Raw genomic sequence first — 15,012 nt, forward strand, 5'->3', positions numbered from 1 at the left:
GGCCAGGATGTTCCACTTATTGGGCCGGGGTTTCGAATCACCGGCCCATCCTTGAGCCCAGGAACAGAGTTATTAGTTAACAGCCAGATCCAAGGAAACGCAGTTATCACTTGGTTCCGTTACAAAGCCAATAGAAATACCGTTGAGAGCAGGTCGACCGCAGGCAGTCAGGGTTGTCCTTGGTACTCCTCTACCCAGTCACAACTGCCAAATCGCTGCCATTCAACATTGGTCACTCCTGGGCCAAGTGATCTGACTTGTAATTCGTGTACTCCGTAGAGGGGTGGTGGCGGAGCGAGAGCGCGCAACTTCTATTTCGAAAGGTGGCGGCACGAGCAGAATTCGTAGCGCGACGAGGACTGTATTCGATTCCGATGAAATAGAATAAACTATGGATGTGAATTTGGGAGCGGGTAACTCCACAGTCGGATGCTACACTAAAGGGTCTGGTGGTCGTAGTCGACACCCACATGTTAAGAGTCTCAGACAGACGACGCGCCGAGGGAGCTGGGCTTGGGCAGAAATTACCTCAAGAGTGACGAGCGAAGCCATTAGTCTGAAAGCACAACACCGCACATCGGCAAATCCTCATTACCTTGAAGTGGAGCTTGAAATTGGGATGTGAGAGTCCAGGCCTCTCTCGTGATCTCACCTCGACAGGTGCTGAGCTTCATCATGATGGGCACACGGTTGCTTAGAACGGATCCGACTCCCAAGGAGGCTTTGGGCTCCTCTGTCGCATACTGGAAAAGAAAATTCCCGTGCTTTGCCTCCAGAATTCTCGTAATATGGTACAAACCCCTGGCAGGGTTGCATGTTCGTAGATCGTTTGAGTGGGTTGATGGGGAAGTGTTCGGAGGACCCCCGCCTCGCTGAGCCAAGGAGCGTAAAGCCCACGGCCCCGATGCGCGTTCTGGAGTCCGCGACGAACCAGTTGAGACGGAATGAAAGATTGCAATTCTGGTGGGCGGGGAGTGTCATTTTATCGCGAGACGTGAGAAAGACGCGGTCGTGCGCTAGCTATGGCTGCCAAAGCCGAATTTCGAACTGTACAGAGAACAAACGCTGGAATCAACACATCCACTAAATTAACTCACTAACCGCCCGCCAACCCAAGGTAAGTGTCGCGAACGACATGGCACGAGGGGCAACGCTGGATCTGGACAAAGCCATTCGCCCCAGGTACGGAGTACCGACAGCAAAATCGCCCTTCGGATGCCGTGCAGGCTCTACAGGTAAAGAGGAATTATAAACCGATCTTTGCTCCTCGCGTGGAGCGAGAAGCGCCATTCGCCTCCTGGCTTAGACACCTCCAGGGATGTCTAAACCTTGCTACGTACGGGGCGTACGGGGCGTGCTGCTCGCCGTGCTGGTTATGCCAAATGCAACATTCAACCGCCGCCCCGGAAACGCAGAAACACACACGCGAGCTTTCTCGCCCCCCCAAACACATACGACGATTCTAATCCCGCCTCCAGACACGCTGATAGGGCCCCGAGCGCGTTAAAAGAGAAACCTAGAACACAAAACCCACGTCGCCTGCCGCAATAATAGTCGCCTTTTTTGTTCCATGTTCCTTCTCGAACGCGGGCGAACATGTATAATTTCTTGGTGCTAGTTATAGCCCACCGGTCCTTGTTATAAAGCCAACGGTCTCGAAAACAGGACCGGGAAGACCAGGTTCTTTTCTCAGCACGGTCTCAATCCTATGTATACCCCTGCTCTTGGGACTGTCAGCCGCATTTCGCCAGGACATGAGGCAAAGCATTTCCCAAGCATCATAACTCGGCGCACTTCTTTCCAGCTAATGTGGATAGAAGGAACGAAACAATTATTTTGGATATGCCGGCATGGGCAAGCTTGCAGCCGGGAAATCATCACATGGCGTCTCGTAGCTGACGACAAGAATCAAGGATGCTGTCTCATAAGTGCGTCAACATCCTTGACTTGTGTCATGTATTTGTTATCGAGTTTTGTGCCTTCTTGGTACCCTTTTGAATCTGCAAGTGTCGCTCAACTGTCACAAACTTTGCTCTCTGCTTTAAACTATTTCGTTGTACGTCCCTGTGTTTTGTGAGAAACAGCATAGCAAGCACGGAGTAGCTGGCGTTGACACTGCATAAATGTACTCTGTATGTGATTTGTTTGCTTACTGCCGCAACTGCTGTACCACTCGCATGCATGGTATATGCAGGGCCTTTCATGATCTCCACATCAAACACTGCTTTGGCGTATGGGGATGCCATGGTTGACTGCATTGTCCATTGGCGCTGAGCAATGCATTCAATAGTCCTTCATAACTATCCAACTATATCTGGGGAGTGGACGCATGGCAAAAGACTGATGCAAGCATGCATCGGTCTCCCCGACAGCCACTGAAATTTCCTTTCAGTTCAGTGTTGGTTAAAAGACTCACCGAGCCTGAAATGGAGTTACATTACCTTTGGCTGGTTGGATTGATGCCATTAAGATGATCCATTCCGTTGGACATGAGGACTTCTTTGATCTTTTGCTAGCGCCAATAAAGAGGCCAGCAACAGTATCATTTGAGCTGGGGTTCTGCATGGCAATCTGACCAGAAGGATACAGGATAACCCACAAGCACTGAGCTTTGGTGTTATTCCGGTTATCACCACGTTTTTCCGAAGCTCAAGGATGTACTTGCAGACCCTCGAGAACGTTTGCACCTCGGCACCCCACCAACTTTTCAAAGTGTCGGTTTTCAATTTACGCATGTTAAGCAAGAGACCTCGATGTACATGCAATATATGCAAGTTAAACAGGTGAAACTTTCTGCTTGCTGCTTTGTTCGTGTGGATGAATTCTTACAATGCCAACACTACACTTCAGGGATGGACCAGCAAAATCTCATCCAAACTAGCCATTGGCGTCTTACTTCAACGCATCTGGATAATTTTGAATTTGGAATGCGGGATATCATGTCATCATTGGGCTATGCAGTGCGGAAGCACAAATTTCTTCATTGAAAATTCATATATCAGTAACGTTCACTATTCTTCATTTCCAAAGAAGACTTATCGAGAATAAAGACAAACTTGAAGACAAATTTCAAGAAAAAGAAAAAGAACAAGACAAAGAAAGAAACCTTTCACTGACTGCCTTTCTCTTAAGGCACACTTATTCAGTCTACATCAGCATAGGGCCGCGGGGGAACTGGCGTGCAGCTCTGTGATCCGGAGCCATGGGCATGGCTTCCAAGTGAATCGGAAGCATATCCAAGGATGCTGTGCTAACATGTATATAAAAGCGGCCGAAGAAGTTTGCTTTCGAAAAAGGGAATGTTATGCTTTTCATAGTCGGATTAGGCGAATTAGCGAACCGCTACAACGCGGTCATTCATTTGGGACTGGAGACCTTGGATATTCCCTTACTGGGTAAGAAGACTACGTAGGGCGATTGATTGCTACCATTATGGAAAAGAACTGCAGCTGATAAGTCCCACAAAGAGCGATCGGAGCTATATATCTCGGACGGTTTGTTTCGATGCAACATTGACGGAGATATATGTACCATTGTGTCCTATACCGGAGCACAAGCAGCTAAAGCGATACTCAGAGAGAATGTCCTTTGCAACGTCGACATGGGAAGGCATATGTGCCCGTTATACCCCTGGATGGATCGAAGGAGTTGGGTCAGCGGCAGTCCAGTTCTTTGGCTTCATCTTGCCCGGCTTGGGATTCCTGGCGTTTGATATACTAAAGCCAGCTTCTTTTGCCAGTCGAAAGATTCAGCAACCATGCAAACAACCTTCCAAACGACAGATGCTCTCATGTCTAGGCCTCGTGTTTGGAAACCAGTTATTCCTGATCGCGTCTCATTTCTTCCTGCTGCGGATATCAAATTACGAACTCACACCCTTTCGGATGGATTCTCAACTTCCAAGCATCCTTGAAGTGGTGATTAACTGCGCCGTGGGTGCGATCCTGAGGGATGTGGTGTTTTATTATGTGCACCGTTTGATGCACACAAAGATATTGTATCGAAGGATACATCGAATCCACCACGAATTTCGAGCTCCGATTGCGCTAGCCGCCATATATTCCCATACAATAGACCATGTATTGGTGAATGCGATGCCAATATATATCTCAATGGCTGTTCAAAGGGTACATTTCCTGACTCTGATGCTGTTTGCGTTTGTAGCAGTGTTTGATGCTGCTGTGTCGCATAGCGGGTATTCCTTGTTCCGTCTGCCAAGCGTAGAAAACCACGATATTCATCATGAAAAAGGGAATATCAACTTTGGTATTTTGGGTGTGATGGACTGGCTTCATGGTACTCACGCGTAGGTAAGACCGCCCATGAAGTATTCACCTTAGTGAATTTATTTAGTGGTTGCTAACGAACAGACTAGTATTCAGTACAACTTGCTGTGAAGTCCAACTCTTGATAGACTAGCAAGTTGGATCTTTTGAAAAAAGGGCAATGGATGGATGATGATTCGCCCAACCTTTTCATTTGTTTTTGGGAAACCTCCGTTCTTCTTCTCTCCCTCCCCCCCCTTCTTTGGGGGGGGGGGAGATTCTGTAGAAATGGCACTCATCAATTGTCAATAAGAGAGTCACACTCAATTGATATCGCCGCTGATCTACCACAAATATCAATAGTTACTCCCGTGTCAATTTGCGTTGAGATTGTTCCTCCCACCTTGGCGGCATTCTCCACCTTTATAATCTTCGAACATCCCCACTTCATTTGCCAGCATAAGGTTGGTGTTCAACAGTAATCTTGTACATCATTGTTCTAAATGCAAGTATATCACTTTTTGCTGTACAGGCGCCGCACAAAAATGAGGAACAACATAATGTGGATTTGAGTCCATCACTTACTTATCTGTGTCATTAAGGAGTGGGAGGTTGTTTGAGAACCTGCATCCGAGCATACACTGAAACACCAACCCACAGGGCACACAATGTCTGGTTTTCCAAGGCTGTGCTGGTGCTCCCATAGTAGCCAAAATAAATGGTCTCTGGCCACTGTGGTTATAGTAGATCCTTCTTTTTCACAGGTTGGAGGTCTTTCACATTGTGTCAGTCTGATTTCTCTTGAAGACGGGATCCGTGTTACCATCTCTGATGACTTAAGAAAAGCAACCAACACCTATTATCAACAAGTCGTTGTGAGACGCCTAATCTTGCTGCTTTCCAAAGAATCACCATTAAAGCTTACAATAGCTGTTATAAAACTCGGATTTCAATATATCAATATAGATTAGTCAGAAATCTGCTCGGCTGAAATAATCAATGAACAAGAGTCACACACAAAAAGCAAAGACTCCATAATGCTAGTGAAACAATTTAACTCTAGTAAAAAAAAAAAAAAAAAGAAGAAGAAGAAGAAAAGAAAAATATGCAAACTACATCTGTGGCCTGTCCTCAATTTCCAAAACCTTTGCTTCGAGCTCAGAGGTGAGAAGAGTTTCAGGAGTTCCCATAATTGTTTGTCTTGTTTGCTTTTTTACTAACTAACTAACTTCACTAAAGTTCACGGCAAGCTTCTCCTGGCTCCCGCCTAACCGTTTCGGGGCTACATAGTACAGGGTAGTGTTATCTAGCAACGTTCGGACTGTAACTTCTCTGCAGCGAGCTCCCCTGGCGCTCACCCACACAAGATCCGAAGAATCCTCAGGGGACGGAACAACCGAATCTTATGGAGAGCTCTTTAACATAGGCTGCTGCCATCCATCGAGCTGTATAAATAGTATTCCATATACCCATAACTAGCCATTTGTGTGGATTTGCTTAAAACTGTGTGCCAGGTTGAGATTTGAGCTAGCATTCTTTTCATGCTGACGAGGTCTGCGACATTCTGCGCTTAGAGCAACTCTCAAACGTGAAAGCACTTGTGTTAGACATATTAAGAGGTCAAAATCTTCCAATTCCGACACTGATGGCCGGATCCACTACAAAGGCGCCTTCAACTTGAGCAACCTTTCATCATCCCATATCAGCGAATACCAATTCCAGCCGTCGTAATCCCCCATACCTGGATGTCTGAACAATTCATCGAGATGGGTGGCGTCAACTGACCCGCCTCGGCCTCGATATCGGATATACTTGAGATTTGGTCGCTCGACATGAGGGAGCGAAGACACGGGAATTCCATACCCGCAGTGCTTAGTTGCAAGAGAACCAGGGCCCCAAGGCTCGATCATGAATATCATTAGTTCGAAGATCGACCATGCTGCGCTGTCGATATTCCTCTCAACCATATCCCTGCGCCTTTTATGTGGCTCATGGAGAACCCTATAAAGAAAATTGGGACCCATATCAGCCATGTGTTCGAGATGCAGCTGACATTCATAAACTGTTCACAGATTAATTAGCCCAGGTTAGTTCGCGTGCAAGACCAAAGTTCCAGTTTGGTTTGCAAATATGCTCACCATGCGGGCCTGGGATGTGTCTTGATACATCATTTGCAATCTCTGCGAAAATCCCAGCATATTTTCTGCGCAGATACGCCCGAACACAGAATATCTCCTCAACTTCCCAAGGAGGCATCGTGCCAAAGAAAATATCCCACACTTCTGCCCAGTCATAAGTATGACCGATCCAACTTGCCTGCTGCTTCCCTTCTGGCTTAAGCTCCACCTCCCTGTCCATTACACCAAAAATATTACAAAACGTTTCAAGGCGACAGAGAGCCCGAAGAATACGTGCCGCCTCAACATCGGACAAACGCACTGGTAACATTTCACTTCGCCATTTTACTGCATCCATCCATGGTGGACATGGCGCTGTCAAACAGAAGTCTTGTAAGAAGAAGACGAACTCCTCGTGAAGATCTAGTAACTTAACACATTCTTCAGCGGTTATTGAGACAGTAGCTCGGAGCGTTCTTGAGGAGCAGCCGCTTCGAAAATGGCGACAGCGGTTCAAGATAGTCGCAATTCCTGGTTTGTGTGACGCCTCTGAAGCGTGCATTCCCTTTGATTGCACCGCAGCAATTGCCTGTGCGAGCCCCATATGACCATACTGATGGTAAATTATATTTTCAAGGATAGCCTCGCGAGCGCTGTGAAAGGTTTCTTGGTATATCATAGAACCATGAATAAGGCTCCTCAGGGTACTCAAATCGGTGATGTTTCTCAGAATGACGATCCGCAACTCAGTCGGAAGTCCTTCCAGCGTTGGGATGGCCTAGAGTGTAATTAGCGATGTTGGTTAAGTGTCATAGATAATGAACCACTTACCATCGTTCAAGGTAAAGAGCTAATTAGCGATAAACAACGTAATATGTGAATACCTCCATATGCCGACCTTTGGCTGGTTGTGACAAGTCCGCGAAGCAGCGAGGCCCGTAGAGATGATAACTAACTGTGCAATGGAAGTATGCCAGTTTCATCCCGTACTTAGGAGTAGGTCTTTACTGGGAGCGCAAGTTTACAGGCCATTCCAAGCCTGATTGACAAATAATCATGGCGGTTCAAAGCCTCAGAATGGCAGAGGAAGAGAGAAACTTGCTGGATACTAACACCTGCTCGGGTCCAAGATCTTTGTATCATCGGGGCCTAGCTCAGCCCCAGCTGGACTTCGGGTCTTTTGATCCGACTATCCCTAAGCTGCGAGATAAACGATAAGCCCCGGGCCGTTATTAAGATGCGACGCGGTTTTTACACTGGTCAGCCACAGTTACTTACGCGCTAGTCTCTTGCTCAGCAGTTCCTTCTCAAGTTAGATATGTTTTGTCTCACTTTAGTGAGGCTTAATACGACTGTATTTGCAACCATCAAGTATGATGACGAAGAATCACGACTTGCAATGTCACGGAACCGTGGCCTCTAAGAAACGTGGATAAATAATCCGCCGAGCGAAATCCCCTTGAATCTTCTTCATTTGGCTCTGACATATAGGGCTAAAGTGAACCCGCGATTTTGGAAGGGGTGGGTAGCCTCTCTTAATACAGGATAAGTTACCCCATGATGAACGAATTCGAATATTTTGCCTTATTAGGGCTCTGTGGGTTACATGAATATGGTAGGCTATGGGAGATTCTGGAACTGAGAAATATTTTTGTTATTCTGTGATATGGTTTACATAGCGATACGGGTAGCCTTGTACCGGCCATTTGGACCCGTGCTCAGCCAATATTGGGGTTACCGGGATTTCGCTTGGTAGAATTGCGACTCTTAATTCTGACGCGGAATCCCGATGGCATCGTAAACCATTTTGTCTCTAATGACCACTCTCTTTGAGGGTCAACAAGTTCCAACTAGGGCCACATATCAGCTCAACGCATTCATCAAGGGTGGCCGCAGCGGCTTTTCTCTTGAAACTTGCGGAATAAATTCATCAGCGTAGGGGAAGTATCCATACCTGGTACTTTTGTAGTAATGACGGAACAAGCTTGTACACCTCAAAGTAAGAGAGGTTCTTCCCGAGGCATACACGGTGGCCCGCACCAAACTGTGAAATGGAACGAGAAAGTTAGGTAAATTCCTTCCACCAAGTAATTCCAAGGAACGCTCACGGTTAGAAGTGAATGATACATAGCTTTCTTTTCCATCTCGCTACACATCCAGCGTTCCGGTTTCCAAATTTCTGCGTCATCCCCATAGAGCGAAATTTCTCGATGCACAGCCCATGGATTCATGGAAACCCGAGTGCCGGGGGGAATATGGTACCCGTCTACCTGGAGCCCAGATTCAGGTACAATACGTTCCAAAGGGAAGCCAATCGGGGGATGCAATCTCGAGGCTTCCTTGACGCATGCATCCAGGTATGGTAGGGTCTGTGATTCCTTCCACGTCACAAACTCTGATATGCGACCTTCATGGGCGGCCTTATCGATCTCTCTCTGGAGAACATCCAGTGTGGATGGGTTCTTGAGCAAATAATACAAGATAACACTGGCCATAATGGCTGTCGTGTCACCCCCAGCCTGAATATTGGAATTGGTCCACGTTGGGAGGGCCCTGAAGCATCGATTTCATGATTAACCACAAATCTTGCTCCAAGTTAATGCAACCATGGAGAAACGCACAATTTTGGAAGACCAGGATTTTTATGGGCCTCTTCGATAAAACAAGATAGGAAATCTCTCTGGTTGATGGAGGAACGCTCCTTTTCTGTCATATCCAAGCGCTCTTTGATTCTAGCGGCACCAAAGTCAGCGAGTGGGTTCCGTTTGGAGATAGTTGGTAGCAAAGGATTGTCTTTCCAGAAATAATCCAGCCAAGGCATCTGCGTGTTCTGTTGTTCTGGATATTAGCAAATCACAAGCATCCACAGGGAGTATGCTATCCTAGAGTCACGGGGCACACTTACAGGTGCCGCCGCCTGAAAATACTGCCAATTGTTTTCCATAACATTCTCTATATCACCACCTTTCTCGAGAAACCCGAGCCGTCGCGAAAATGTTACCTCACCCATGACGTCAAAGGTGAAGAGTTGCAGCCACTGGCCAAGGTCGAAATCCTTGTTTTTATCAGTGAAGAGCTCGTCGAGGCGAGAAAAGAAGCAGCGCATTGTCGAGAAGACCAGCGGCTCAAAGCTGATCAAGTTTGCAATCGAATATAAATTGGCGATTGGTTTGCGCATCTGTCGATGGAGATCCTCATCACGAGTTGCGAAAACATCCGGAATCTTCCCCCCTTTGATGCGGGGGATGATGGAATCGTAGAATTCAGACTATACATGGTGGATATGTAATTAGGCAGAAGGCAGACTTTTTCGAGGAGGATATACATACCTTGAGGAACTTGGCTTTGAATCCATAGATCTTTTCGATAGCTTTTGGCTGTGAAACCAAGACGGCTCTCGGGCCAACACGAACAACTGTCCCATACTTGCGATGCAGACGGGTGTGTTTCTCGTGTAGGTCGCCGCGCCCTACCCATGCACGACGAACGACATTGGTAAAAGCAGCAATGGGAGGCCCTGGAATGTGTCGCAGTTTAAAATACGACACCATGGAATGGAAAACGATAAATATCACGGCAGCGATAGCGAAACTCCCACTCCATTTTGCTGCTCGGCCAGCAAACTCGTTGAAGAGGGAATGATCCATATGAGATAACGATATGTGGAGGAAAAAAGCTGATTGTGTTGCAGAGCGGTTTAGCAGCGCCCACAGTACTGTTGAAATTTACGCAAGCGAGATATCTCCAGCTCTCGGACTCCTCACATTAATCTGAGTGCTGTGTACATTGACGCTCGGGTCCGACAGCCTGCCTACCTAGCGAACTCGGGTCCGCACGTATAGGCTCCCACAATCCGTCTTAGTAGAGTATTAGCATTTCCATGCAATGTATGAAGAAGAGGCAAAGCCATCCTTTTTCGTTCTCCTTGAGAGCACATTCCTTCTATGTCATCATCTCCAAAATGGTTGTATTCAACATGTCATACACGGCGCCCATCAACCAAAAGGGCCGCCGATCACTGACAGCCTCCCAGATCTGGGAATGTATCGAACGCAAGGTGCGAAACGCTGAACAGTTTGTCTCTGCCATCATCAATACCGAGATTCTATCTGAGTCCGCCACGGAGGTGACCAGGAGAGTGACGTTTGCACCACATGGTCATCCGGCTGGTGCAGCAGAGGCAGTGGAAACGTGCCGCATGTACAAGCCTTGCCGCGTGGATTTCGTCGCCGCGGATGGAAGTACCATCACCAATGCTGTTAGTGTTGGACCGGGCGGTGATGAAGAATTTTACTACACGTATATCTTCGAGTGGCACCACCCGGAGATTGCCGAAGGTACGCCCGAGGCTTCTGCGCAAAGGATAGCGGATTGGAAGGTATGCAGGCGTCGCTTGACAGAGCATTTTGCGTCGAGTCATCCCAAACTAATTTCGCATATCTATGGGTCTTCTCAGACGACCAAGCTCGCAGTCGAGGCGACCATTGACACCATGCACCGCTTGGTCGCAGAAGGGGAAGTTGCTTGAACAGGTGAATGTGTTGCAACACAAAGTCGCAAATTCAAACAGGGGCAGGTGTGTTGTTTAGAGAGCCACCATCAGGCATCGTGAGGAGATACTCTATCCAGAATAGTTAAAGCTGGCTAAAGCGAAGTGTTGATTATGTCAAGAGGTGGGATAACCAACATAGTGTGGGCCATGATGATGTTAGGCTTGACGGAAACAAACCGCCTGCGACTGAGTGAGATCCTGCCCACATGTCAAACTGATGAGGCAAAAGAATGTAAATGTTAGAGAGCACACTCTTTAGAGGAATTGGATGATGAACACAAACATCGCTGACTCCATGTACACTAATCTCAAAAATAGTGAGTTGGTTACTGAGTTAAGTCAGTCTTGTTGTTCTATTTTAAGTAACTTCGTACGGAGTACGGAGTACAGAGTAGCTAAACCGCTAACCAGAGGCTGTAGTTGTTTTATCCAGTTATCTCACTAGGAGCTGTTTAAACTCGTCAACTAGTTAACTAGCGCTGAGCAAATACAGCAAATAATCCTGAATTTAACCATGCTCTCCGACTCAAGCTCATTGGGCAAAATATCAACTAGTTAATCACATCTTTTTTCAAAGACAAACCTCGGTGATACCCACCATGCTTCTGACTGGCCAGAATTTCGTCAGCCTGAGACCTGCCTTGTCAACCAGATCTTTGAACTGAGTGGGAGTCCGTTCGATGCCATTGATAGTGGACATCAGGCCCAAGTCCCTGTTATGGCAGTACCGGACGTGGTACCCGTAGTTGGCGAGGAGAGGATACGGTGCAGGCGGGATCTCAGTGCAACCAAACGTCGTGTTCATGACCGGATCGCAGATGAGTATCTTGGATTTAGGGCCCATCGATGCCTTGAGGCCCTTCAGAATACGGATACAATACTCGTCTGACCAATCGTGCCTGGGACAGTGTCAGAAAGCTGGCTAAACAATCAGATGGGCCGGGAAAGCTGTGCTCCTCACAAGATGCCGCGCAGCCAGTACACATCAGCGTTCTTGACCGGGTTCTCTTGAAAGAAGTCGTGGGCCATGAACTTGACCCTTCCATTGCGGATTGCGTCTGGGGCCTCGCGAGGAAAGATCTCCGTCTTTCCCTGTTCGACATTCTCCAAGCGGTCTTGAACCACAAATCTGAGCTTCGGGTACACAGGCAAAAGTTGAAGAACGAAACCACCTGATTCAATTAGAAATAACCATGTTATAACATCAGCTGTCATGGACGGTATACGCACCAACGCCTCCTCCGACATCGACCACGAGACCATCGCCTAGGTCTCCCCAAGGGAAATCTATACAAAACTTGATTAGTCGAGGGGACTACTATGTGAAATCGAGGTAAGTCCTCCTCACCGAAAGCATGAGCGGCACCTGAGGCATTCCCACCGCCAGCCATAGCCAAGGCAAAATTGCTCAGTTCGGGGCGGTAAACCAGCCCCTGATCGTCTGGAGTGATACCACAGTTTGAAATGTCAGGGACACTGGGGTATCCCGGCCCGTCACACTGAACTTGACGTATCGGCACCTTTTTTGCCATCCACTCCCACAGGGGGACCTCGATACCGAGTGCATCCTGGAGTGCTGTCTCGCACACGTCATATGAAGCGCCCTTACCCCCAAGGAGGTACTTCGGCAAATACTCAGAGGCACGGAAAACATGTAAGTTGCTTGAAATCAAAGCTTGTCAGCATCAATCTGGCATCTCCCTCACCAATTCAGCGGGATATGACCTACAATAACTGCACGTAAGCGCGAAGCCCATCATTCTGAACTAGAGCTTCGGAGATGCGGTTGTTGGCAAATTGATTCTCGCCAACTTCTTTGAAAATATGGGTTGCGCATAGAGTTCGCATAATACGAGCTGCATTCGATTCGTCAGCAAAAAAGCAGCTTATCATACTCGCCGTTTATATCTTCTTACAAAGTTTCCTGTTCTCGATACCAGTTATCACAGCCAGACGATCGATTCCCATTCCTTGATCCCCCACATCCGCCAGCAGGTCAGGAATTCGTCGCTCAGCCGCAATAAACAGTGCCCGGCTTTCGAAAAACAAGCTAAGCACCTGTTGGATGCGTTGGCTAGGGTCGCACACAAGTTCGACCACGCTCCCCGAAATTGCCTCGATGGTCCTTTGCGCCTCCCATAGTCGGGCACTTGGTAGGAGTCGCGCCGTGTCCCCGCCGGCTGGCCTCGAGAAATCTTCTTTGGCCCATTCCTCCTTAATCGTCAACGCCGTGCTACGAAGGAGATCTGATAAGGCAAGGAGTTTATCCGCTTCACTGGAGGTACGAGGGCGGCGCTCCATGTTGCTTTGTCGACTGCTTATTATCAAAAACCAAGACACTTGCTAATGACAGCAACTTTCAGCGTTTTCGGTTATAGGGCGGGAGATGAATGAATAAAGTCTCAGATCTTCAAACAGCGTAAACCCCGTGTCCCAACAAAGGGATGAAATGTACTGTTCTCACTGGTAGGACCCGAGTTACCTGAATCTACCCCGACCATCAAGCAGCCTGAGTGCATATGGGTAGTCTGAACTCAGACTAACTTACAACGGCCAAAGTCGTTCCGGCTTGGGAAACTTCAAACATTTGCGAGTGGTGCAGCATTGTCAATTTCTGGGTCTATCTGGGCTAGAAGGCAGCTAATATTTGCGAGGCTAAGCGGTTGTTGGTCCAGTCGGCAAGCCTTCATATAGGGCATGGCTATGTGGTGACGGGTGCTCGCACTATTTTACAGGCAGTAAGATTGATTTAATTCAGAATATTCGCAAAACATCCTAAGCGTCTCTGCATTACTGACTAGTCTAGGCCTATTTTCATTTCCCCTTTCGTTCACTCAGTTGAAATGGGACAGGCCAATAATCCAAAAGGAAGAGAAGCAGCATATGAAGAAACATGTTTTCAACGTAGCCAGGCTGATTTACCCCCAAAGCTGAGACTCCAACCCAGCAATCTGTCTTCCTCCAGATACTGGGATTGACTCGAGTATATTATCAAGCCTTGCCTTTTCCTCTGCAGACAATTCTATCACTTTGCAGTTCTCGTCAACCCGCTTGGCCTCCGTTGCCCCGGGAATTGGGATGATTGTACCACATTTTTCCGTGTTTGAGTGAGCGCGAATCCAAGCAAGAGCAACCTGCGCCGGCGTGATGCTTTTCTGCTTGGCAAATTCATTGACCTTGTCGACTAATTCGAGATTCTTGGGGAAATGCTACGTAGCCAGAAGGTTACTATTATCTATTCTTGGGAGCCGGAAGTTCATAATACTTACTTCTGGTTGAAAGCGGCCAAACATATGACGGATGTCACCTTTTGGGATATCTTCTAGCTTTCTGACCTGTCCTGTCAAGAATCCATAGCCGAGAGGCGCATAGGTTAAAATGGGGACACCCAGTTCCTTGCAAGCGGAGGCAACTCCATTAGTGAGGATGTCAGTACTCCACAGGGAGAATTCCACCTCAACAACACTCAGTGGGCAGATAGCATGAGCTTTTCTAATCGTCTGCGCACCCACTTCAGACAAACCCACAGCACCAACTTGACCCTCTTCCACAAGTTCTTTGAGAGCACTGATAGTTTCCTCCACAGGGACGTTTGGGTCCATTCGAGCGGGTCCAAAAATATCAATCTTTTTAGCACCACCCAGCATACGATTGCATTCCTCAGCACTAGCACGTACACCATCCCGAGTGCAGGCCTGGGTCAAAGTCTTGCCATCCATACAGGCCCGAATGAAAAGGGTGACCTTTTCCGCATCCTCGGGATATTTCGTGAAGTACCGGCGCAATAAGGATAGACCAGCTGTTGGCTCCTCTGGAGCCATACCGTAGATTGACGATGAGGACCAGATTGTAGCTCCATTTGCGATGGCAGCCTTCATTGCAGGAAAGGCACGTTCATCAGGAGTGACTTTTGGGCGCCAGGTCATTCCGAGCAGGCCGAAGCCGGTGACAGGTAGTGATTTGCGTGTTGCCATATTAAGAGATAGTTTTAGTGTGCAAGAGAAAATTAACGTATTTGGCTCGGGATTTGGGGGAGTTTTGTCCAACCTTGCATTACCTTCGAGATTCATCGATATCA

General features: G+C 47.6%; 7 protein-coding genes across 7 annotated transcripts; 1 reads left to right on the plus strand and 6 right to left on the minus strand.

Moving 5' to 3' along the window:
• Positions 1 to 232: 232 nt before the first annotated feature.
• On the minus strand, positions 233 to 1,137 carry D8B26_003995 (uncharacterized protein; the record flags this gene model as incomplete). Its single annotated transcript, XM_066124333.1, has 3 exons — positions 233 to 528; positions 596 to 913; positions 1,098 to 1,137. The coding sequence occupies 3 exons, from the start codon at positions 1,135 to 1,137 to the stop codon at positions 233 to 235; spliced, it is 654 nt and encodes a 217-aa protein (XP_065980413.1).
• A 4,786-nt stretch (positions 1,138 to 5,923) lies between these two features.
• On the minus strand, positions 5,924 to 6,298 carry D8B26_003996 (uncharacterized protein; the record flags this gene model as incomplete). Its single annotated transcript, XM_066124334.1, has 1 exon — positions 5,924 to 6,298. One exon carries the CDS (start codon positions 6,296 to 6,298, stop codon positions 5,924 to 5,926), a length of 375 nt encoding a protein of 124 aa, XP_065980414.1.
• A 40-nt stretch (positions 6,299 to 6,338) lies between these two features.
• D8B26_003997 (uncharacterized protein) lies at positions 6,339 to 7,216 on the minus strand (the record flags this gene model as incomplete). Its single annotated transcript, XM_003071557.2, has 2 exons — positions 6,339 to 7,160; positions 7,214 to 7,216. 2 exons carry the CDS (start codon positions 7,214 to 7,216, stop codon positions 6,339 to 6,341), a joined length of 825 nt encoding a protein of 274 aa, XP_003071603.1.
• Positions 7,217 to 8,100: 884 nt separating this feature from the next.
• D8B26_003998 (uncharacterized protein) lies at positions 8,101 to 10,029 on the minus strand (the record flags this gene model as incomplete). Its single annotated transcript, XM_066124335.1, has 6 exons — positions 8,101 to 8,232; positions 8,337 to 8,426; positions 8,491 to 8,935; positions 9,004 to 9,212; positions 9,288 to 9,650; positions 9,712 to 10,029. 6 exons carry the CDS (start codon positions 10,027 to 10,029, stop codon positions 8,101 to 8,103), a joined length of 1,557 nt encoding a protein of 518 aa, XP_065980415.1.
• A 55-nt stretch (positions 10,030 to 10,084) lies between these two features.
• On the plus strand, positions 10,085 to 11,115 carry D8B26_003999 (uncharacterized protein). Its single transcript, XM_003071555.2, has one exon. The coding sequence runs from the start codon at positions 10,263 to 10,265 to the stop codon at positions 10,908 to 10,910; it is 648 nt and encodes a 215-aa protein (XP_003071601.1). The 5' UTR covers positions 10,085 to 10,262; the 3' UTR covers positions 10,911 to 11,115.
• Positions 11,116 to 11,505: 390 nt separating this feature from the next.
• On the minus strand, positions 11,506 to 13,235 carry D8B26_004000 (uncharacterized protein; the record flags this gene model as incomplete). The annotated part of the gene is made up of 6 exons (XM_003071554.2): positions 11,506 to 11,833; positions 11,896 to 12,106; positions 12,165 to 12,221; positions 12,283 to 12,596; positions 12,664 to 12,790; positions 12,851 to 13,235. The coding sequence occupies 6 exons, from the start codon at positions 13,233 to 13,235 to the stop codon at positions 11,506 to 11,508; spliced, it is 1,422 nt and encodes a 473-aa protein (XP_003071600.2).
• Positions 13,236 to 13,852: 617 nt separating this feature from the next.
• Positions 13,853 to 14,908, minus strand: PLR1 (Pyridoxine 4-dehydrogenase; the record flags this gene model as incomplete). The annotated part of the gene is made up of 2 exons (XM_003071553.2): positions 13,853 to 14,143; positions 14,204 to 14,908. The coding sequence occupies 2 exons, from the start codon at positions 14,906 to 14,908 to the stop codon at positions 13,853 to 13,855; spliced, it is 996 nt and encodes a 331-aa protein (XP_003071599.2).
• Positions 14,909 to 15,012: the final 104 nt, after the last annotated feature.

Source organism: Coccidioides posadasii, chromosome 2 (assembly GCF_018416015.2).
Source record: "Coccidioides posadasii str. Silveira chromosome 2, complete sequence".
Lineage (NCBI taxonomy): Eukaryota > Fungi > Ascomycota > Eurotiomycetes > Onygenales > Onygenaceae > Coccidioides > Coccidioides posadasii.